The 25,786-nt window shown below is 44.7% G+C and overlaps 1 protein-coding gene across 1 annotated transcript in view; it reads right to left on the reverse strand.

The window, feature by feature from the left end:
- Positions 1-15,381, reverse strand: part of rgl1 (ral guanine nucleotide dissociation stimulator-like 1) — a 296,098-nt gene extending 280,717 nt beyond the window's left edge. Inside the window, exon 1 of the mRNA XM_070887389.1 lies at positions 15,334-15,381. Coding sequence (XP_070743490.1) covers positions 15,334-15,360 — 27 coding nt within the window. The 5' untranslated portion in view covers positions 15,361-15,381. The remainder of the gene's footprint in view (positions 1-15,333) is intronic.
- Positions 15,382-25,786: the final 10,405 nt, after the last annotated feature.

The following is a 25,786-nucleotide window of genomic DNA, read 5'->3' on the forward strand; positions in this document are numbered from 1 at the left end:
GCATGGCCACCGAAGCTGGGCAGTTATAATGAGGGATGTTGAAGAGGGCAGAATTTGAGGAACGCAGGCAACTTGTGGGTCTGAAAGGTTATAGAGATAGGGAGGGGCAAAGCCATGGAGTGATTTGTAAACAAGGATGAGAATTTTGAAATTGAGGCACTGTTTAACTGGGAGCCAATGTAGATCAGAAAGCACAGGGGTGATGGGTGATCTTGACTTGGTACGAGTTAATACACAGGCTGCTGAATTTTGGATGACCTCAAGTTTACATAGTGCAGAATGTAGGAGGCCGGCCAGCAGTGAGGAGTTGGAGTAGTCAAGTCTAGAGGTAACAAAGGCATGAATGAGGGTTTCAGCAGCAGAATAGCTGAGGCAGGAAAGGAGGCCGGCAATGTTAGAGATGGAAAAAGGCAGTTTTAGTTATGCCGTGGATATTCAGCTGGAAACTCATTTCGGGGTCAAATATTACACCTAGATTGCAAACAGTCTTATTCACCCTCAGATTGATGCTAGGGAGAGGGATGGAGTTAGTGGTTAGGGAACACAGTTTGTGGCGGGGACCAAAGATCGCCCCAATATTTAATTGGAGAAAATTTCTGCTCATCCAGTACTGGAAGTCAGACAAGCAATCTGACAATTTAGATAGCAAGCAGGGGCCGAGAGAAGTGGTGGAGAGAAGCTGGGTGTCGTCAGCGTACATGTGGAAACAGATTCCATGTTTTCAGATGATATCGCCAAGGGGCAGCTTGTAGATGAGAAATAAGAGGGGGCCAAGGACAGATCCTTGGGGGACACCAGAGGTAATGATGCAGGAGTGGGGAGAGAAGCCACTGCAGGAGATTTTCTGGCTACGATTAGATAGATAAGAATGGAACTAGGCGAGTACAATCCCACCCAGCTGGATTGGATGTTGGTGGAGAGACGTTGGAGGAGGATGGAGTGGTCAACTATGTCCAAGGCTGCAGACAGGTCCAGAAGAACAAGGATGTCATTTGTGACTTTGATGAGCAGTTTTGGTACTGTGGAAGGGGAGAAAACCAGATTGAAGGGATTCAAACATTGAATTCATGGAAAGATGGTCATGGATTTGGGAGGCGACAACACGTTCAAGTACTTTGGACAGGAAAGGGAGGTTAGTGATGGAGTGATAGCTAGCAAGCAAAGTGGGGACAAGGGTTAGTTTTTTTTGAGAAGAGGGATGATGACAGCAGATTTGAAGAAGAGGGGAACAGTACCCGAGGAGAGAGAACCGTTAACAATATCGACTAACATGGGAGCCAAAAAAGGAAGTTGTGTGGTCAGCAGTTTAGTGGGAATAGGGTCAAGAGAGCAGGAAGTGGGTCTCAGGGACAAGATGAGTTTGGAGAGATCAAGAGTGGAGATCAAAGAGAAACGAGAGAAAGATATGAATTTAGAGCGATGGCAGGTGGGAGCCTCAGATGAAGTTTGGCCCTGTGAGCTAGGGAAAGGAAGGGAACGCGCAGAGGCAGCTGATCGGATGGTCTCAATCTTTGAGACAAAGAAGTCCATGAGCTCCTCACACTTACCGTTAGAGATGATTGTGGTGGAGACAGGGGAAAGGGGTTTAAGGAGACGATTAGCAGGAGAATAGTAGCTGGGGATTATTTTTGCAATCCAGAATGATCCTGGAATAGTGAGCAGTTTTTGTAGACAAGAGTAGGATGTTTTATGTGCTGGAGCCAGATCTGGCAGCGAATGGCTAAACCAGTTGTCCACCACATCCATTAAAGTCTGCGCCCTTTTGACTTGACGGAGCAAAGATGAGGGCTGTACCAGGGGGAACGGCCAGGGTGGGAGGGAGTAATCGTTTTAAATAGGTACTAGAGCACCAAGGTGGTGGTTAGGGTGTAGTTGAGCAGATCGGTGGCTGCAGAAATATTATACCAGCTGTTTAACACTATTAATCCATCCGTCTCAGTAGCAAGAAGAATTTCCAAACTGTTGTAATACAGACTAACTGTAGGGAAGTCATTTGCAAAACTAGATGAAATCCTCTCTTACCATGAAACTGTGTGCAACTTTGTCAATAGATTATTTTTTTTCCTTCCTCTTCCTGCTAATTTTCCTCCCTCCACCCAATGAAAAAGGTTGGCCCCTTCTCTGGAGCAGTTCCTTGCACCCATGACTCAGACACTTCTCCAAAGTGGCCGTTCGCGTTTGAGCCAGGATGGTGAAGGCACACAGCCTAACCTGACTGCACTGAGGGGAAGTGAGAGTTCACCACCCCAGCTGAATCTCACTTGTAGTCATCACTCAATGGCAGTCAGCATAAAGAATGAATTGCATTTCTATAGCACCTTTCATAACCACCGGACGTCTCAGCGCTTTACAGCCAATGAAGTATTTTTGGAGTGTAGTTACAATTTTACCCTCCCTAATCAGAGGGAAGGAGAGGCCAATTTTGCCAGGTCTAGCCCCACCCAGCTGAGATTAACTAAAGTAGCAAAGACTGCAAATTGAACCTGGAACCTTCCTGGTCTGTATGACTCAGTTATTCATTGTATTTGTCAGTGGCACCACCAAAAGACAGGAACACAGGAATCGCTTGACAAATACAGACCAAGATGTATCTCGTTCACCTTCCACCATCCTGCTAATAGTGCGATACAATGAGTTGTTGATTAAAATCGGAGCAAATTGATCTCCATCAATTAGTCTACAACTGACCCAGACATGAGGCGAAGGAAACCCCCAGTGATGGCGAGCTTAGCAAACCAGAGGTCCAACGTCACTTTTTCCTTCCCAAACACACTACACTTACCACGTCATATTTCAAGTTACTCACGTACTGTATCCCAAAATGTTCATTTCTGACGTCACGATATGGATTTTTGTTTTAATAGGACTAAAGTAATTTCCTCCCTCCCCCAGCCAAACACCAATGGAGCTTTCCGCTGTAAAAAGGTGGTCATCTACAGATCACATGTCACCACAGCTCTATTACACCTGTGACGTCGCTGGTGCACTGCTTTAACCAAATTATATTTTTGCTTCTTATTTTAAGAAAAAGAATTGTATCCTTAAATATCAATACAGGCAGATTGCCAAAACATCACAAAAATACCAGTAAAATTATTAGCAAAATAAATTCTCATAATATTTCAACCGTGGCCAGAGCAACCTAATCCACGAGTGAAGAAGTCACAAATCAGTTGTGAAAGTCAGATCACCCATTGAAAAACAAAAATCAACAGATAGACAGCAGATAAGCTGTTAATACTATGACTGCATTTCTAAATATATCTATGCTGATGAATTTTCCATAGCATTGCTCTTGGAGAGGCAGGGGATATAGCAGCTGTTTGAGTATTGCGATGAGGGATAGTGAAATAAGTGGATACTGGATAAAAAGTGGACAATGAGCAAGTGTCTTCTCATTAGTTTATCAAGTTTCCCCAGAACCAAAGAAAAGTCTACTTGTTAAAGCAAAAAACTAGATACTGGAAATCTAAAATTAACACAGAAACTGCGACAAACACTCAAATCAGACAGCATTTGTGAAGAAAGGTGTTGTGTATCTGTAAAGCATGCACTCCCATGTTCTGCCACCAGGGAGCTCATCCCCTGAAGTCCCAAGGGATCCCAGCATCCCTTGGGAGCACTGTTTATAAGCCAGCGCCCAAGGCCTGTTCCTCACTCGAGTGTCTTATTAAAGACTGAGGTCACTGTTACTTTAACCTCCCTGTGTGCAGTCTCATCTAGGTTAGGAACAATAACTGGTGACGAGAATACAAATCCAACGCAAAGATGCAGCAAACTGTGGGCATCTTGGAGAAGTTCTCGGAGGGTGAGGACTGGGAAGCCTATGTCGAACGGCTAGACCAGTACTTTGTAGCCAATGAGCTGGATGGAGAAGGAAGCGCTGCAAAAAGGAGAGCGGTCCTCCTCACGGTCTGTGGGGCACCGACCTACAGCGTCAAGAAGAATCTTCTGGCTCCGGTGAAACCCACAGATAAGTCGTATGAGGAGCTGTGTACACTGGATCGGGAGCATCTTAACCAGAGGGACAGCGTGCTGATGGCGAGCTAACGGTTCTACATGTGCCAGCGATCTGAAGGTCAGGAAGTGGCAAGCTACGTCGCCAAGCTAAGGTGACTTGCAGGACAATGAGAGTTTGATGGCTACCTGGAGCAAATGCTCAGAGACTTTTTTGTACTGGGCATTGACTACGTGACCATCCTACGAAAACTTTTGACTGTAGAGACACCGACCCTCAGCAAGGTCATTGCGATAGCACAGGCGTTTACGTCCACTAGTGATAACACCAAACAAATCTCAGCACACAAGTGCGAGCAATGTTCATAAATTAACTGGAACTGTGTTTGCGAACAGAAATGTACAGGGCAGAACACACGAGTCTGCAACTGTCAGCAGGCCTCAGGTGACTCAGATGACCGAGTCCCCAACAAAGGATAAATGCAAGGCAATTCACACCATGTTGGCGTTGTGGAGGCTTCCATTCAGCCTATTCATGCCGCTTCAAAAGGGTATGTTTGCAAGAGCTGTGGAACAATGGGGCACCTCAAACGAGCTTGCAAACAAGCTGCAAGCTCTGCAAAAGCTGCTAACCACCACGTGGCAGAGGAAGATCAGTCCATAGTGGATCAAAGCAATTTCGAGCCTCCGGAGGAGGCAGGTGCTGATGTACAGGGGGTGCACGCATTTGATGAAATGTCCACCTATAATGCTAAACGTAAAATTGAATGGCTTACCCGTAGCCATGGAACTGGCCAATGGCGTGAGCCAATCCATCATGAGTAAAAATATGTTAGAGAGACTGTGTTGCAACAAGGCATTCAGACCTGCCAAGCCCCATCCACACGAAACTGAGAACGTACACCAAAAAGCTTATCACTGTCCTGGGCAGCACCACGGTCAACGTCACCTACAAGGGCACAGTGCACAAACTGCCACTCTGGATGGTCCAGGGCAATGGCCCCACACTGCTTGGAAGGAGCTTGCTGGGCAAAATCCGCTGGAACTGGGATGACATCCGAGCACTATCACATGTCGACGAGGCCTCATGTACCCAGGTTCTAACAAATTTCCTTCCCTTTGAGCCAGGCATTGGAAACTTTTCCGGGGCGAAGATGCAGATCCACTTGGTCCCAGAGGCACGACCCATTCACCACAAGATGCGAGTGGTACCTCACATGATGAGGGAGAGAGTGGAAATCGAGCTGGACAGGCTGCTACGCGACAGCATCAACTCCCCAGTGGAATTCAGCGAGTGGGCCAGCCCGATTGTTCCAGTACTCAAAAAAGTGATGGCACGGTCAGGATTTGCGGCGATTATAAAGTAACTATTTATCGTTTCTCACGACAGGACCAATACCCGAAACCTAAGGCAGACGATCTATTTGCGACACTGGCAGGAGGCAAGACGTTCACCAAGCTCGACCCGACTTCGGCCTACATGACGCAGGAGCTGGAGGAATCTTCAAAGGGCCTCATCTGCATCAACACGCACAAGGGACTGTTCATCTACAACAGATGCCAGTTTGGAATTCGGTCGGCTGCAGCAATCTTCCAGAGAAACATTGAGAGCCTACTCAAGTCGGTACCACACACTGTGGTCTTTCAGGACGACATATTGGTCACTGGTCGGGACACCGCAGAGCACCTACAAAACCTGGAGGAGGTCCTCCAGCAACTGGATTGCATAGGGCTGCGGCTGAAGAGGTCGAAATGCGTCTTCATGGCAACAGAAGTGGAATTTTTGGGGAGAAAGATCGCGGTTGACGGCATTCGGCCCACAGACGCCAAGACAGAGGCTATCAGGAACGCGCCCAAGCCACAGAACATCACGGAGCTGCGGTCGTTCCTGGGACTCAACTATTTTGATAACTTCCTACTGGAGTTAAGCACCCTCTTAGAGCCCCTACATGTGTTATTTCGTAAAGGTGAGAACTGGGTATGGGAAAAAAAACCCCAAGTAATTGCTTTTGAGAAAGCCAGAAACATTTTATGCTCCAACAAGCTGCTTGTATTGTATAACCCGTGTAAAAGACTTGTGCTAGCATGTGGCGTGTCGTTGTACGGAGTCGGGTGTGTCTTACAAGAATCTAACGTTGCGGGGAAGTTGCAACCTGTTGCCTATGCTTCCAGGAGCTTGTCTAAGGCCTACAGCATGATTGAGAACGAGGCATTAGCGTGTGTTCGGGGTAAAGAAAATGCATCAGTATCTGTTTGGCTTCAAATTTGAGCTGGAAACCGATCACAAGACCCTCACATCCTTGTTCGCTGAAAACAAGGGGATAAATACTAATGCCTCAGCCTGCATACAAAAGGTGGGCACTCGTGCAATCCGTGTATAACTATACCATCTGCCATAGGCTAGGCACCAAGAACTGTGTGGATGCTCTCGGTCGGCTACCATTGCCCACCACGGGTGTGGAAATGGCGCAGCCTGCAAACTTGTTGATGGTGGCGCAGCCCGCAGACTTGATGGTCATGGAAGCGTTTGAAAATGATAAATCACCTGTCACAGCCCACCAGATTATGACTTGGACCAGCCAAGACCCTCTGCTGTCCCTAGTTTAAAAAAAAACTGTGTACTGCATGGGAGCTGGGCCAGCATCCCCGTTGAAATGCAAGAGCCAATCAAGCCGTTCCAGCAGCGAAAGGACGAGATGTCTATTCAGGCAGACTGCTTGTTGTGGGGTAACCGCGTAGTGCTAACAAAAAGGGCAGGGAGACGTTCATCTCGGATCTTCACAGCCCAGGTATAGTAATGATGAAAGCGATAGCCAGATCCCACGTGTGGTGGCCCGGTATCGACTCTGACTTAGAGTCCTGTGTACGCCAAGCAGTGTATGTGCTCAGTTGAGCAACACGCCCAGAGAAGCGCCACTAAGTTTGTGGTCCTGGCCCTCCAGACCATGGTCGAGGATCCATGTCGACTATGCGGGCCCGTTTCTCGGTAAAATGTTCCTGGTGGTGGTGGATGCTTTTTCAAAATGGATTGAATGTGAAATAATGTCAGGAAGCACCGCCACCATTGAAAGCCTGAGGGCCATGTTTGCCACCCATGACCTGCCTGACATACTGGTCAATGACAACAGGCCATGTTTCACCAGTGCCGGAGTTAAAGAATTCATGACCCACAATGGGATCAAACAGGTCACCTCGGTCCCGTTTAAACCAGCCTCCAATGGGCAGGCAGAGCGGACAGTACAAACCATCAAACAGAGCCTTAAACGAGTCACAGAAGGCTCACTCCAAACCCGCCTGTCCCGAGTACTGCTCAGCTATTGCACGAGACCCCACTCACTCACACGGGTGCCCCTGGCTGCGCTACTCATGACAAGGACACTTAAAACCAGACTCTTGCTGGTTCACCCCAACCTGCATGATCAGGTAGAGAGCAGGTGGCAGCAACAATATGTAAACGATGGTCACGCCACTGTGACGGGAAATTGATCTGAATGACCTTGTGTATGTGCTAAACTATGGACATGGTCCCAAGTGGATTGCAGGCACGGTGATAGCTAAAGGAGGCTATAGGGTGTTTGTTGTCAAACTAGACAATGGACAAATTTGCAGAAAGCATCTGGACCAAACGAGGCTGTGGTTCACAGACTGCCCTGAACAACCCACAGCAGACACCACCTTTTTCAAGCCCACAACACACACCCAAAGGATTAACGACACCACGCCGGAACAGGAAATCGAACCCATCACACCCAACAGCCCAGCAAGGCCAGGCTCACCTAGCAGCCCTGCAGGGCCAACAACACGCCAGCCCAGCGAGGGCACAGCCAACACACCAGAACAGACATTTGTACTGAGGCGGTCCCCCAGGGTAAGAAAGGCTCCCAACTGCCTCCCCTTGTAAATAGTTTTAACTTTGACTTGGGGGCGGGGGAGTGATGTTGTGCATCTGTAAAGCATGCACTCCAATGTTCCGCCACCAGGGAGCTCTTCCCCTAAAGTCCCAAGGGATGCTGGGATCCCTTGGGAGCACTGTATATAAGCCGGCTTTTAAGGCCTGTTCCTCACTCTGAAGTGTCTTATTAAAGACTGAGGTCACTGTTACTTTAACCTCCCTGTGTGCAGCCTCCTCTGTGTTAGGAACACAATAAAAGGAAGGTAGGGGAAAAGTTTCAGGTCACAGACTATAATCAACCAAAACTCAGCAACTTGAAAGGTTAACCCCATCCTCTCTCTCCTACATTACAACAGTGACTACACCCAAAGTATTTCATTGGCTGTAAAGCACTTGGAGACATCCAGTGGTCATGAAAGGCACTATATAAATCCATGTCTTTCTTTTGCCAAGGGTTGCCAACTCTGGTTGGGTGTAGTACTGGAGGCTTCATCACATAACTTCCTGCCCCTACAATCCTATCATTGGTCCATCTTCCAGGCATTGCTCTGCCAAGCCAATTGGAAAGTGAAGAGACTGTTACACAACTGGATTCATTTTTACTGTCAAACAATCTTCTCCCCCACATCAACCAATATTTTTACAAATATACAGATCCCCCAAAGCCTTCCCACCATCTACAAGGCACAAGTCAGGAGTGTGATGGAATACTCTCCACACTTGCCTGGACAAGTGCAGCTCCAACCACACTTGAAGCTTGACACCATCCAGGACAAAGCAGCCCACTTGATTGGCACCCCATCCACCATCTTCAACATTCACTCCTCCACCACCAGCACACCGTGGCTGCAGTGTGCAGCATCTACAAGATGCACTGCAGCAACTCACCAAGGCTTGGTTGGCAACACCTCCCAAACCCGTGACCTCTACTATCTAGGACAAGGGCAGCAAGCCCATGAGAACACCACCACCTCCAAATCACACACCATCCTGACATGGAAATATATCGCCATTCCTTCATCATCGCAGGGTCAAAATCCAGAAACTCTACCCAACAGCACGATGGGAGTACCTTCAGTTAATTCAGAGACCATGGTCCAGAACTTAAAGGGTAACTTTGAAGGTATGAGGCGTGAATTGGCTAGGATAGATTGGCGAATGATACTTAAGGGGTTGACTATGGATGGGCAATGGCAGACATTTAGAGACCACATGGATGAACTACAACAATTGTACATTCCTGTCTGGCATAAAAATAAAAAAGGGAAGGTGGCTCAACCGTGGCTATCAAGGGAAATCAGGGATAGTATTAAAGCCAAGGAAGTGGCATACAAATTGGCCAGAAATAGCAGCAAACCCAGGACTGGGAGAAATTTAGAACTCAGCAGAGGAGGACAAAGGGTTTGATTAGGGCAGGGAAAAATGGAGTATGAGAAGAAGCTTGCAGGGAACATTAAGACGGATTGCAAAAGTTTCTATAGATATGTAAAGAGAAAAAGGTTAGTAAAGACAAACATAGGTCCCCTGCAGTCAGAATCAGGGGAAGTCATAACTGGGAACAATGAAATGGCAGACCAATTGAACAAGTACTTTGGTTCAGTATTCACTAAGGAGGACACAAACAACCTTCCTATATAAAAAGGGGTCAGAGGGTCTAGTAAGGAGGAGGAACTGAGGGAAATCCTTATTAGTCGGGAAATTGTGTTGGGGAAATTGATGGGCTTGAAGGCCGATAAATCCCCAGGGCCTGATGGACTGCATCCCAGAGTACTTAAGGAGGTGGCCTTGGAAATAGCAGATGCATTGACAGTCATTTTCCAACATTCCATTGACTCAGGATCAGTTCCTATGGAGTGGAGGGTAGCCAATGTAATCCCACTTTTTAAAAAAGGAGGGAGAGAGAAAACAGTGAATTATAGACCAGTCAGCCTGACCTCAGTAGTGGGTAAAATGATGGAATCAATTATTAAGGATGTCATAGCAGCGCATTTGGAAAGAGGCTACATGATAGGTTCAAGTCAGCATGGATTTGTGAAAGGGAAATCATGCTGGACAAATCTTCTGGAATTTTGAGGATCTTTCCAGTAGAATGGACAAGGGAGAACCAGTTGATGTGGTATATTTGGACTTTCAGAAGGCTTTCAACAATGTCCCACACAAGAGATTAATGTGCAAAGTTAAAGCACATGGGATTGGGGGTAGTGTGCTGATATGGATTGAGAACTGGTTGTCAGACAGGAAGCAAAGAGTAGGAGTAAATGAGTACTTTTCAGAATAGCAGGCAGTGACTAGTGGGGTACCGCATGGTTCTGTGCTGGGGCCCCAGCTGTTTACACTGTATATTAATGATTTAGACGAGGGGATTAAATGTAGTATCTCCAAATTTGCGGATGTCACTAAGTTGGGTGGCAGTGAGAGCTGCGAGGAGGATGCTATGAGGCTGCAGAGTGACTTGGATAGGTTAGGTGAGTGGGCAAATGCATGGCAGATGAAGTATAATGTGGATAAATGAGGTTATCCACTTTGGTGGTAAAAACAGAGAGACAGACTATTATCTGAATGGTAACAGATTAGGAAAAGGGGAGGTGCAATCTGGGTGTCATGGTTCATCAGTCATTGAAGGTTGGCATGCAGGTACAGCAGGCAGTTAAGAAAGCAAATGGCATGTTGGCCTTCATAGCGAGGGGATTTGAGTACAGGGGCAGGGAGGTGTTGCTACAGTTGTACAGGGCTATGGTGAGGCCACACCTGGAGTATTGTGTACAGTTTTGGTCTCCTAACTTGAGGAAGGACATTCTTGCTATTGAGGGAGTGCAGAGAAGGTTCACCAGACTGATTCCTGGGATGGCAGGACTGACCTATCAAGAAAGACTGGTTCAACTGGGCTTGTATTCACTGGAGTTCAGAAGAATGAGAGGGGACCTCAGAAACATTTAAAATTCTGATGGGTTCAGATAGGTTAGATGCAGGAAGAATGTTCCCAATGTTGGGGAAGTCCAGAACCAGGGGTCACAGTCTAAGGATAAGGGGTAAGCCATTTAGGACCAAGATGAGGAGGAACTTCTTCACCGAGTGGTGAACCTGTGGAATTCTCTACCACAGAAAGTTGTTGAGGCTAATTCACTAAATATATTGAAAAAGGAGTTAGATGAAGTCCTTACTACTATGGGGATCAAGGGGTATGGCAAGAAAGCAGGAATGGGGTACTGAAGTTGCATGTTCAGTCATGAACTCATTGAATGGCAGTGCAGGCTAGAAGGGCCGAATGGCCTACTCCTGCACCTATTTTCTATGTTTCTATGTTTCACCACATGGACTGCAGCAGTTCAGGAATGCAGCTCATCACCACCTTCTCACAGGCAATTAGGGATGGGCAATAAATGCTGGCCTTCCAGCAATGTCCACATCCAGTGAATGAATTTAAAAAAAAATAATAATGTTCAAAGTAAATGCATACAAAACCAATTTCAACACCCCTATGATTTTTTTCCCCTGGATTTGCTTGTAGCAGTGTCCTGGAGGTTAATCATCAACTCTGAAGGGTTGTCAATCCTAAACTCTCCACAGATGTTGTCTGACATGCTGAGTGTTTCCAATGTTTTCACTTGAGATATTTTGCTTTCTCATGCCTTACACTCTTCAGGCATTGGCTAATTTCTTGAGATTAAACCCCTCATGGTTTGTGTATTGATGCTGCTAACATCCACTTTGACCCCAGGCTCACTCTGGCTGCACAATTGACAGTAACCCTGCAGCATAGCAGAGAGCTGAGAGAAGCTTGTGCACATACTGTGCATTCACATCATGATCATGATCAGAAACATAGCAATATTTTGACAATGAATTACATTAAAAGAAAAAAAAGTTACAATCATGTAGCTCCCATCTACAGGTCATCATGTCAACTTGGCTCAGTTGATAGCACACAGTTTTCAAAGTCAGAATTTGTAGGTTCAATCCCCATAACCTGCCTTGAGACTCCTGTGCAGCACTTAGAGAATTCTGCATTGTTAGAGGCTTTCTCCTTTGGACAAAATGTTAAATCAAGGTCCCATATGCCTGCTCCACTGGTTCAAGTCAATGTTAAAGGTCCTATGTTACTATTCGGAAAACAGCTCGAGGTTGTCTGTGGCCTAGCTAACATTCCACTCCCACCACAAAGCAGATCGACTGGTCAGTCATCTCATTCCCACCTTGACTACTGGTGCTGCAGAATAGCTTCTGCATCTGCCTACATAACAGTTATTATACCTCAAAATAATTCATTTTGATGATGTCCTTGGGGGTATCTTCACACAAGGATGAATAAAAATGCAAGGTTTCCCTTTAAAATTAGGAAAAAATTCAAGTAAAATATGTGGCACCTTTGAAAGCTCTTGATTGGGAACTGTGCCTTTAGATTGAAAATTTGGAATCACTCCATTATTTAAGAAGCGAGGGAGAAGCCAGACCATGTCAGTTTAATGCCAGTTGTGGGAAACCTACTAAAATGTGTCATTAGGGAGAGAGTGACTGAGCTTTTGAACAAATATGAGTTGATCAAAGAGTGTCAACACATTTGTGTTCAGGGCAAGTCATGTCTGATTAATCGAGTTGAACTTTTTGAGGCAGTCACTATTAAAGTAGACAAGAGTGAGGGTCTATAGGTGTTGTCAGCATGGATTTCCAGAAGGCACTGTGTTATGTATGCAACACTATGTAACCAACATTCTACTGCCACCAGAGGGCATATCTGTTAGAGTCCCAAGAGATCCCAGCATCCCTTGGGAGCACTGTATATAAGCAGGCCTCCCATGCTGTACTGGCACTCTGGACTTAGAATAGAGACTAAGGTCACACTTACTCACGGCTACAGTACTCAGTCACATTGCTTTATTCAAGACATAACACATTCGATAAGAGATTAACAGCAAAATTGAAAGCATATCAATTGGAGCTACCCTTTTGATCAGGGTTGGAAATTGTTTGGGAGGTAGGAGACAGAGTGGGGATAAAGGTTGGGTACACAGATTGTTGGGATGTGACAAGTGGCATTCCCCAGGGATCTGTTCTGGGTCCTCCACTTTTCATCATAATTATTAATGACTTGGCTGAAGGAAGAGAGTTGTATATCAAAGTTTGCAGACAGCATCATGTTAGGAAGGACAGCAAGTACTGCAGGTGGGAGCAGGATGTCAGAAAGGGACAGACAGATTAGGAGAGTGAGCAAAACTATGGTAACTGGGGTTCAATATGAGCAAGTGTGAGGTCACCCATTTGGGACCCAAGAAAGATCAAGAGTATTTTCTAAATGCTGAAAAGCTGGGAACTGTAGAAGAGCAGAGATTTGGAGTCCAAGTAAATGAATAATTAAAAACCATTGACAGATACAAAAAGCAATCAAAGACAGTTAATGCAATGTTGCCTTTTATTTCAAGGCAGCTGGAATACCAAGGCCCAATTTAAAAATACAGAATGCAGGTAAATTCACTGCAAGTTCTCTAATACCAGGCATTTATCTCAATGTATACTGAACGTCAGTGATCAGGAGCTGATTATCACACAGGCATACAGAACACAGCCAAATATGGGGCCCCTGGGAAAAACTCATCATCATTTTCTAAATGGTGAGAAGCTAGAAACTATGGAGGAGCAGAGAGATTTAAAAGTCTATGCACAGAAATCACTAAAAACTATTGGACAGGTACAACATTTTTTTTTTTTAAAAAAAGGCTAATGGAATCATAGAAGTTTACAGCACATAAGGAGGCCATTTTGGCCCAATGTTGGTCTTTGTCTCAAGGAGGCTGGAATACAAAGTGGTGAAAATTATGCTACAGTTGTATAAAGTTCTGGTTCGACCCCATCTGGAGCACTGTGTTCAGTTCTGGGCATTGTACCCCCAAAGAATATTTTGGCTTTGGCGGTGCAGCACAGATTCACCGGATACTGGGGCCAAAAAGGTTAAATTATGAGGGCAGGTTGCATCAACTGGGCTTGTATTACCTTAAGTATGGAGGATTGAGGTGTTTAAGATGATTAAAAAGGAGTTGATGGGGCAGAGAGAGAGAAGACTATTTCCTCTAGTGGAGAGATTCCAGAACAAGGGAGCATAACCTTAAAATTAGAGCTTGGTCATTAAGAGGGTTATGTCAGGAAGCACTTCTTCACACAAAGGGTAGTGCAAATCTGGAACTCTCTCTTCCCACCCACCCCCGCAAAAAAAAAGCTGTTGAGGCTGGGGATCAATTGAAAATTTCAAAACTGAGGTGGATTAGAGTTATTTAAAAAGGTATTAAAGGATATGGAACAAAGGCTACTGAGTTAAGCTACAGACCAGCCATGATCTAAGTGAATGGAGGTACAGGCTCAAGGGGCTGAATAGCCTATATTTATTAGGCAGAAAAACTGCACACATCAGCTTGATCAAAATATTCCAGCATTTAAAAGTAGTCAGAAGGGGGCGTCTAAGAGTCATCAGATTCGTTAGAATAAAGACGGATTCTTGCCGTTGCAAGAGTTTCAATGGATTGGGGGCGGGGATATTCAGGGAGACTATCAAGAATAATTAATCTAACTGTCAGTGAAAGACACACACACATACGTAGCACTACTCTCCCTCCCAAAAACTGTCGTTCCCGTTAGCACCCAGGATGCTCCATTCAGTAGTGCCTCGTTGAATGATTACATTTGTGATTTAGTTAATAGCTGTGATAGCAGAATTTAATATACATTGGGTTACTAGGGCTGCTCTATACGCTTTGAAAAAGTAGCAATTTATTGAAAGGGCTGAAGGAACATGAACTGAACTCCATTGTGGGATATCTGCTAAATTGACATAACCTGCGGTTATTTTTTATTTAACCCGATTCGGTCTTGGGAATATGCATTTGCGCTTCACAAAGTGTTCCCCTTGCCACCAACTATGAATTTAAAAAAAGGAATTAACTGAATTTTGAATCAGTCAAAATGTTGCAACATAGGACTTTCTACAGTCAGGTTTGCGACAGCACGCCAGCATTACGGACAAATAACTTTAAAAGCAGTTCCAGAACATGGATAAATTGGACCCAAAAAAGCTCTCAAGGTAAGATTTAGTATTAACAGTGCCAAAATAGCATAGAATGAACAGTTTGTGCAACAGCTCAGGTGAAGAGCACCTGCATATCCTGTCCCAGACTAGAATCAGTGAACGGGAGAATCAAGCAGACGAGAGAGATTAAGGAATCTCCCTCAAACAGTTCTATAAATAACCATTTCCAAATTCAATACAGCAGCTAATTCAATCGTTAAATGTTGGAAGGACATTGGCATCAATGTTTTTCCTACCTGGAAACACAACGTCAGGGAATAGGTGCTTTACAGAGCAGTCGCTTTAAGAACCCTTTTGGCCAGAATCTAACAGGAGTGAACATTTGCAGATAGCCGACTGTCAATTCAAGAGGAGTAGCAGAACCTCCTCCCCTGCCCACCGCGTTTGCAGCGTAAGCGCCGTAGACACATACCTGACAGTCAAGAAGAAGGCACTCCATTACTCGCGAGTAAAGGCTGCCCCTTTGTACTTCATTTACCGCCGTGCCTTTGCTCCTGCAGCCCAAGCACCCGGCCACTGCTCTCCGCGGTAAGGTGCCGCTCCAAATAACCCACTACTCCCTCAAATAGACTCCCAGCCAAGCAGTGCGCAGCTCCCGCTTAAAGAGACAGGCCAGGTGCAAAAAAACACACACACACAATTATTTGAAATATATAAAAAAGTGATTACTCTTTCGTTTTTTTAAATATAATTGTAATATGCTTTATACGTGGGGGGAAATACCATTGTTTCTGCATTTGTGGAGAGATTTAATGGGATTGTTTTCTTTATAAATAACAATTAGCGAACGTGATAATTGCACTGGAGCCAGGCATTTTTTTAAATTTAAAATTGATTCATTTTGTTGAATATATATATACATATTATGTTGGATGCAGTTATTTGCACTATGAAAATGCTCTGATTGGCTCTCCATTATCACATGACCATGACAGGCATCACCTGTTACCTAAAAATCGATGTCACCATTTCAAAAGGGAATTGGATAAATACTTGAAAAGGAAATATTTGCAGGTCTATGGGGAAAGAGCAGGGGAATGGCACTGATGGGACAGCTCTTACAAAGAGCCAGCACAGGCCCGATGGGCTGAATGGCCTCCTTCTGTGCTGCATCACTCTATGATCTGGCAGGCAGCTACGACACATTCTCTATTTATAAATATGCCAACTGGGGAGCCTGGATACTCTTTTCCTCATTTCAGCCTAAATCTTTTATAAGACATGATGCATTGAACTGACGTCCATTAACCGATGGCCATACTTAAACATGTTCATGTTTTTTAAAAATCAGATCATATCTTTCAAACTATTAAAAAGCCCCCCAGCCATGAAAGTGATTACGAGGTACAACCTAAATATTCATTCCTGTTCATATGCACAAAATTGGTAATTCTGAATTTATGACCATGTCCCTTTAAAAATAAAGAGTTCTTTCAAACTAGACAATTATATTCTAGTGTAGAAGTACAAGGTCATTAAAATAAACATTCGACAAAATCAGTACAGGGATTAATTCCTGTTTTTAATGTTCATAATTAATAGGCAGACAGGCCACCAAACCCTCTTTCCAAAGATAGCAACACATTGGAAAGCCACATAAAATACGTATTAGGTTTATGATTGCAGTGAAATAATTGTACTAATACAGATGACCGCATGATAACAGTGGAGGAGGAAACACCTTAGAATTGCTGACTCATCTGGGTTGTTCTACTTGACTTGAGATAATTAGAAATGTTGTGTTCTCTTGGCTTGCTTCCCCCTGGCAGTACAATCCAAATCTCACACTCTGAGCTAGCCCCCTGTACCATATTACATTTTGACCGCACATAAACTCACACTCCTGCTTGGCAGTGCTTTATAACGACATGGGGTATCAACTGGAGCGTGCTGTCGCATACTGCTTCTTCAATGGCTCATAACAAAGATGATGCAATAATATGGCCTCGAGATGGTTACCAGGGAGCAATGTTACATCTTCCCCATGCCTGGGCAGACTATTCTCAGTAATGCCTTCACTCTGCTCCAAGAGCGAGGAACTGTAAATTATGTTTTTTGACTGGATGGCACAACCCCTGAGAGTATTACTGTGTTTCAGCAAATCATTTCTGAAATCCTATTGAGAACATGGCAGAATATGAATGATTTCCTTAGGGATAGACTGGAGATGTTAGTCAAAGCCAACCCAAACCAAGATTAGTCATGTTAATTTCCACACTTAAAAAGAAAGACTTGTATTTATATAGTGGCTTTCATGAACAACGGATGTCTCAAAGCGCTTTACAGCCAATGAAGTACTTTTGAAGTGTAGTCACTGTTGTAATGTGTGAAACATGGCAGCCAATTTGCACACAGCAAACTCCCACAAACAGAAATGTGATAATGACCAGATAATCTGTTGTTGTTATGTTGATTGAGGGATAAATATTGGCCAGGACACCGGAGATAACTCCCCTGCTCTTCTTCAAAATAGCACCATGGGATCTTTTACATTCACCTGAGAGAGCAGACGAGGCCTCGGTTTAACATCTCATCCAAAAGACGACAACTCTGACAGTGCAGCATTCACTCAGCACTGCACTGGAGTGTCAGCCTAGTTCTGGTGCTTAAGTTCCTGGAGTGGGACTTGAACCCACAACCTTCTGACTCAGAAGCAAGTGTGCTACCCACTGAGCCACAGCTGACACCTTACTAAAGTATAACTTGCATATATCTACATGTAAAACCTTCCTAAGGTAGACTTTCTATTTCATGCTTCTTTGGGTGCAAAGGTATGATAAACTGGTTCTTGAGTGTAAAAGAGCATGCCAGGAGCAGCACCAAGCGTACCTAAAAATGAAGTGCCAACCTGGGGAAGCTGCAATACAGGACTACATGCATGCTAAACAGCAGAAGCAGCATGCTATAGACAGAGCTAAGCGATCCCACAATCAATGGATCAGATCAAACCTCTGCAGTCCTGCCACATTCAGTCGTTAATAGAGGTGAAACATTAAACGACTAATGGGAGGAGGAGGCTCCATGAATATCCCCATCCTCAATGATGGAGGAGCCCAACACGTGAGTGCAAATGACAAGGCTGAAGCATTTGCAACCATCTTCAGCCAGAAGTCTGAGTGGATGATCCATATCGGCCTCCTCCTGAGGACCCCACCATCACAGAAGACAGACTTAAGCCAATTCGATTCACTCCACGTGACATCAAGAAATGGCTCAGCGCACTGGATACCCAGAGGCTATGGGCCCCGACAACATTGCGGTTGCCGTGCTGAAGACTTGTGTTCTAGAACTAGCCACACATCTAGCCAAGCTGTTCCTGTACAGCTACAACACTGGCATCTATTCGACACTGTGGAAAACAGCCCAGGTATGTCCTGCTCACAAAAAGCAGGACAAATCCAATCCAGTCAGTTACCACCCCATCTCTACTCTCAGGCATCAGGTGTCGTCGACAGTGCTATCAAGCGCCATTTCCTCACCAATGACTTGCTCACAGATGTCCAATTTGGGTTCCACCAGGACCACTTGGCTCCAAACCTCATTGGTCTAAACATGGACAAAATAGCTGAATTCCAGAGGTGAGGTGAAAGTGACTGCCCTTGACATCAAGGCAGCATTTAACAGAGTGTGGGATCAAGGAGCCCTTGCAAAATTGAAGTCAATGAGAATCAGGGGGAAATTGTCCACTAGCTGGAGTCATACCTAGCACAAAGGATGATAGTTGTGGTGGTTGGAGGTCAATCATCACAGCCCCAGGATGTCACTGCAGGGCTTCCTCAGGGCAGTGTTCTAGGCCCAATCATCTTCAGCTGCTTCATCAATGACCTTCCCTCCATCATAAGGTCAAAAGTGGGGACGTTTGCTGATGATTGCACAGTGTTCAGTGCCATTTGCAATTCCTCAGATAATGGAACAGTCCATTCCCGTATGCAGCAAGACCTGGATGACATTCAGGCTTGGGCTGATAAGCGGCAAGAAACATTCGAGTCACACAAGTGCCACGCAATAAGCACCTCCAGTAAACGAGTGTCTAACCACCTCCCCATTACCATCACCGAATCTCCCACATCAACATCCTGGGGTCACCATTGACCAGAAACTTAACTGGACCAGCTACATAAATACTGCGGCAACAAGAGCAGGGTAGCGGCTGGATATTCTGGGTATTCCTGACTCCCCAAAGCCTTTCCATCATCTACAAGGCCCAAGTGTGATGGAATACTCTCCACTTGCCTCAGTCAGCGCAGCTCCAACAACACTTAAGAAGCTCGACACCATCCAGGACAAAGCAGCCCGCTTGATTGGCAGCCCATCCACTACCTTCAACATTCACTCCCTCCATCACCTGCGTACCATGACTGCAGTATGTACCATCTACAAGATGCATTGGAGCAACTCGCCATGGCTTGTTCGGCAGCACCTCCCAATCCTGCCACCTCTACCAACAACAACAACAACTTGTATTTATCTAGCGCCTTTAACATAGTGAAACGTCCCAAGGCACTTCACAGGTATAAGAAATTGTGAATTGGAAGAAATTACTGGAGACCAAAAAGTCTCCAGACTGGTGTTAGAATTGAATGATTCATTCCATGGTACAATAGCTAAAGCGACTTGAACAGCATAAGAACAAAAGAAATAGGAGCAGGAGTAGGTCACTGGCCCACTCGGGCCTGCTCCGCCATTCAATAAGATCATGACTGATTTGATTTTGGCCTCAACCCCACTTCCCCGCCCTCTCCCTATAACCCTTGACTCCCTTATCTTTCAAAAATCTGTCTATCTCCTCCTTAAATATATTCAATGACCAAGCCTCCAGAGCTCTCTGGAGTACAGAAGTCCAAAGATTCACGACACCCTGAGAGAAGAAATTCTTTGTCATTTCCTTTTGAAATGGGTGACCAATTCGGAAACTATACTCCCTAGTTCTAGATTCCCCCACGAGGGGAAACGTCCTCTCTGCATCGACCCTGTCAAGTCCCTCAGAATCTTATACATTTCAATAAGATCACCTCTCAGTCTTCTAAACTGTAATGAGTATAGGCCCAACCTGCTCAATCTTTCTTCATATGACAACCCCTTCACCTCAGGAATCAACCTCATGAATCTTCTCTGAACTGCCTCCAATGTAAGTATGTCCTTCCTTAAATAAGGAAACCAAAACTGTACGCAGTACTTCAGCTGTGGTCTCACCAATGCCCTGTACCATTGTAGCAGGACTTCTCTACTTTTATATTCCATCCTCCTTGCGATAAAGGCCAATGAGAGTAGGCTTGCAGGAAACATAAAAACTGACTGCAAAAGCTTCTATACGCGAAGAGAAAAAGATTAGTGAAAACTAATGTAGGTCCCTTGCAGTCAGAATCAGGTGAATTCATAATGGGGATCAAGGAAATGGCAGACCAATTGAACAAATATTTTGGTTCTGTCTTCACTAAGGAAGACACGAATAACCTCCCGAAAATACTAGGGGACTGAGGGTCTAGCGAGAAGGAGGAAACATAGAAACATAGAAACATAGAAAATAGGTGCAGGAGCAGGCCATTCAGCCCTTCTAGCCTGCACCGCCATTCAATGAGTTCATGGCTGAACATGAAACTTCAGTACCCCCTTCCTGCTTTCTCGCCATAACCCTTGATCCCCCGAGTAGTAAGGACTTCATCTAACTCCCTTTTGAATATATTTAGTGAATTGGCCTCAACTACTTTCTGTGGTAGAGAATTCCACAGGTTCACCACTCTCTGGGTGAAGAAGTTTCTCCTCATCTCGGTCCTAAATGGCTTACCCCTTATCCTCAGACTGTGACCCCTGGTTCTGGACTTCCCCAACATTGGGAACATTCTTTCTGCATCTAACCTGTCTAAACCCGTCAGAATTTTAAACGTTTCTATGAGGTCCCCTCTCATTCTTCTGAACTCCAGTGAATACAAGCCCAATTGATCCAATCTTTCTTGATAGGTCAGTCCCGCCATCCCGGGAATCAGTCTGGTGAACCTTCGCTGCACTCCCTCAATAGCAAGAATGTCCTTCCTCAAGTTAGGAGACCAAAACTGTACACAATACTCCAGGTGTGGCCTCACCAAGGCCCTGTACAACTGTAGCAACACCTCCCTGCCCCTGTATTCAAATCCCCTCGCTATGAAGGCCAACATGCCATTTGCTTTCTTAACCGCCTGCTGTACCTGCATGCCAACCTTCAATGACTGATGTACCATGACACCCAGGTCTCGTTGCACCTTCCCTTTTCCTAATCTGTCACCATTCAGATAATAGTCTGTCTCTCTGTTTTTACCACCAAAGTGGATAACCTCACATTTATCCACATTATACTTCATCTGCCATGCATTTGCCCACTCACCTAACCTATCCAAGTCACTCTGCAGCCTAATAGCATCCTCCTCGCAGCTCACACTGCCACCCAACTTAGTATCATCCGCAAATTTGGAGATACTGCATTTAATCCCCTCGTCTAAATCATTAATGTACAATGTAAACAGCTGGGGCCCCAGCACAGAACCTTGCGGCACTCCACTAGTCACTGCCTGCCATTCTGAAAAGTACCCGTTTACTCCTACTCTTTGCTTCCTGTCTGACAACCAGTTCTCAATCCACGTCAGCACACTACCCCCAATCCCATGTGCTTTAACTTTGCACATTAATCTCTTGTGTGGGACCTTGTCGAAAGCCTTCTGAAAGTCCAAATATACCACATCAACTGGTTCTCCTTTGTCCACTTTACTGGAAACATCCTCAAAAAATTCCAGAAGATTTGTCAAGCATGATTTCCCTTTCACAAATCCATGCTGACTTGGACCTATCATGTCACCATTTTCCAGATGCACTGCTATGACATCCTTAATAATTGATTCCATCATTTTACCCACTACTGAGGTCAGGCTGACCGGTCTATAATTCCCTGTTTTCTCTCTCCCTCCTTTTTTAACTGAGGGAAATCCTTACTAGTCAGGAAATGGTGTTGGGGAAATTAATGGGATTGAAGGCCGATAAATCCCCAGGGCCTGATAGTCTGCATCCCAGAATAATTAAGGAAGTGGCCCTAGAAATAGTAGATGAATTGGTGGTCATTTTCCAACTCTTGGATCAGTTCCTATGGATTGGAGGGTAGCTAATGTAACACCACTTTTTAAAAAAGGAGGGAGAGAGAAAACAGGGAATTATAGATCGGTTAGCCTGACATCGGTAGTGGGAAAAATGCTGGAATCAATTATTAAAGATGTAATAGCAGCGTATTTGGAAAGTAGTGACAGGATCGGTCCAAGTCAGCATGGATTTATGACATGCTTGACAAATTTTCTAGAATCTTTTGAGGATGTAACTAGTAGAGTGGATAAGGGAGAACCAGTGGATGTGGTGTATTTGGTCTTTCAAAAGGCTTTTGACAAGGTCCCACACAAGAGATTAGTGTGCAAAATTAAGGCACATGGTAATGGGGGTAATGTATTGATGTGGATAGTGTTATATATGTGGACTTGTATTTGCTCTGTACAGCTACCAGAGGGCTCATTCCCCAGAGTCCCAAGGGATTCCATAATCCCTTGGGAGCACAGGTATTTAAGAAGGCTTCACAGGTTGGAGAGGCACTCTGGAGACCTGCAATAAAAGACTAAGGTCACACTTTACTTTGAGCTCACAGTGTTTAGTCTGACTCTTTCTCCATACACAACAGATAGAGAACTGGTTGGCAGACAGGAAGCAAAGAGTGGGAATAAACGGTCCTTTTCAGAATGGCTGGCAGTGATTAGTGGGGTACCGCAAGGTTCAGTGCTGGTACCCCAGCTATTTACAATATATATTAATCATTTAAACGAAGGAATTGAATGTACTATCTCCATGTTTGCAGGTGACACTAAGCTGGTTGGCAGTGTGAGCTGTGAGGAGGATGCTAGGAGGCTGCAGGATGACTTAGACAGATTAGGTGAGTGGGCAAGTGCATGGCAGATGCAGTATAATGTGGATAAATGTGAGGTTATTCACTTTGGTGGGAATAACAGCAAGGCAGATTATTAACTGAATTGTGACAGATTAGTAAAAGGGGAGGTTCAACGAGACCTGGGTGTCATGGTACATCAGTCATTGAAAGTAGGCATGCAGGTATAGCAGGCAGTAAAGAAAGCAAATGGCATGTTGGCCTTCATAGCGAGAGGATTTGAGTATAGGAGCAGGGAGGTCTTATTGCAGTTGTACAGGGCCTTGATGAGACCACACCTTGAGTATTGTGTACAGTTTTGGTCTCCTAATCTGAGGAAAGGTATTCTTGCTATTGAGTGAGTGCAGCAAAGGTTCACCAGACTGATTCCCGGGATGGCAGGACTGAGATATGAAGAAAGACTGGATCGACTAGGCTTATATTCACTGGAATTTAGAAGAATGAGAGGGGATCTCATAGAAGCCTATAAAATTCTGACAGGAAGAACGTTCCCGATGTTGGGGAAGTCCAGAACCAGGGGTCACAGTCTAAGGATAAGGGGTAAGCCATCTAGGACCGAGATGAGGAGAAACCTTTTCACCCAGAGAGTTGTGAACCTGTGGAATTCTCTACCACAGAAAGTTGTTGAGTCCAATTCGTTGGATATATTCAAAAGGGAGTTAGATGTGGCCCTTACGGCTAAGGGGATCAGCGGGTGTGGAGAGAAGGCAGGAGTGGGGTACTGAAGCTGCATGATCAGCCATTATCGTATTGAATGATGGTGCAGGCTTGAAGGGCCGAATGGCCTACTCCTGCATCTATTTTCTATGTTTCTAACATCCATTTGCTTTCCTAATTACTTGCTGTATCTGCAGGCTAGCCTTGTGTATTTCATGTATAATGACCCCCAGATCCCTCTGTACCACAGCATTTTGTAATCTTCCTATTTAAATAATAATTTGCTTTTTTATTTTTCCTGCCAAAGTGGATAACTTCACATTTTCCCACTCAATACTCCATCTGCCAAATTTTTGCCTACTCACTGAGCCTGTTTATATCCCTTTGCAGATTCTTTGTGTCCTTCTCACAACTTGTTTTCCCACTTTGTATCATCAGCAAATTTGGCTACATTACACTCGGTCCCTTCATCCAAATCATTAATATAGATTGTAAATAGTTGAGGCCCCAGCACCGATGCCTGCGGCACCCCACTAGTCATAGTTTGCCAACCTGAAAATGACCCATTTATCCCGACTCTCTGTTTTCTGTTAGTTAGCCAATCCTCTATCCATGCTAATATGTTAACCCCAACCCCATGAGCTCTTACCTTGTGCAGTAACCTTTTATGGGGCACCTTATCGAATGCCTTCTGGAAATCCAAATACACCACATCCACTGGTTCATGAACATAAATAACTGATAACAGGCAGTTCCAAACATCTGAAGGCCAAGAATGGCATGTCTGACTCCAAACTTGGGAGGATTTGAAGAGGAGGGTTTCACCCAAGAGTTGAGACAAAGAACCTGATATATCATAGATTAAGTGGACCTGTCAATACCCTACACTAGGCCCACCCCTAAAAAGAAAATAAAAGAAAGACCCAGAAGGCGTTTCAGGGCAGACGGTGAAGATAAGAACCGTTCATGCCATCCGCTGTCTTTCCGATTGGGACTAATATAAACTACTTGTCATGGTCATATGTCTATTATGTCTATCCTAATTGTGTGTTGTGTTTGACTATAGTTGAACTACAGCTCCATTAATAAAATGCCTTATAATTCCTAAGCCCCTTTGGGTATCTGTGTGTGGCTTGTGATCCGAAACTTACACAGGAGTATTATGAGACAAAAAATGTTTTTATGCCGAGCCACATAAGGAGAAATTAGGGCAGGTGACCAAAAGCTTCATCAAAGAGGTAGGTTTTAAGGAGCAAGAGATGTAGAGAGGTATAGGCAGGTAGGCAACAGAAGGCATGGCCACCAATATTTGACCAATGCTCAAGAGGGAAGAATTAGAGGAGCGTAGACATCTCGGGGGGTTGTGATGCTGAAGGAGAGTGCAGAGATAGGGAGGGGTGAGGCCATGGAGGGATTTGAAAACAAGGATGAGAATTTTGAAATCTAGAATGACAAGGGCAGCAGGTGTATGGGCACACCACCTTCTCCTCTAAGTCACACACCGTCCTGACTTGGAAATATATTGCTGTTCCTTCATCGTCGCTTGGTCAAAATTCTGGAACTCCCTCCCTGACAGCACTGTGGGAGTGAATACCTTCAGCACACGACTGCTGCGGTTCAAGAAGGCGGTTCACCACCATCATCTCAAGGGCAATTAGGGATGGGCAAGAAATGCTGGTTTTGCCAGCGACCCACACATCCCAAGAACAAATTAAAAAAAGAACTCACCAAGATTTGAGCAGCTCACAGTAAGTTGAATTGATATTGGTGTCTGTCCTGATTTCTTTAAAAGCTTAGTTTCAAGGACCAGTCAAATTCAAAAGAGTTTGTCAACACCAAAGTGCAGATGTTGCTAATTAATTTTTTCAAATTGGCTTCCACATTTCCCTACGCTACAATATTGATTACACTTCAAACGTGCCTCAATTGGCTGTGAAGTGCTTTGGGCCACGCTGAGGAAAGAAAATTCTCTCTCTCTTTATTGATACAAGAATAAATGTACTATGCACTGAAGAACAACAGAATAATGAGATCTGGTGTGTGCAATGCCTAGTATATTATTAATATTGAATGACCTGGGATTGGTACACCTTCACTAGCTGTTATATTAGTAATCTATGTGCATTACTTAAATACGTAACCAGAGTGAACAGGGTTGTAAGAGGAATCCTGAAGGTGGAGGATAAAAGATCCACAATGCAGTGCTATGTAGATTATTTATTTAACTGTGTCTATACAACACACAGACAGTTGCTGTGGG

This window comes from Pristiophorus japonicus, chromosome 8 (genome assembly GCF_044704955.1).
Source record: "Pristiophorus japonicus isolate sPriJap1 chromosome 8, sPriJap1.hap1, whole genome shotgun sequence".
Taxonomy (NCBI): Eukaryota; Metazoa; Chordata; class Chondrichthyes; family Pristiophoridae; genus Pristiophorus; species Pristiophorus japonicus.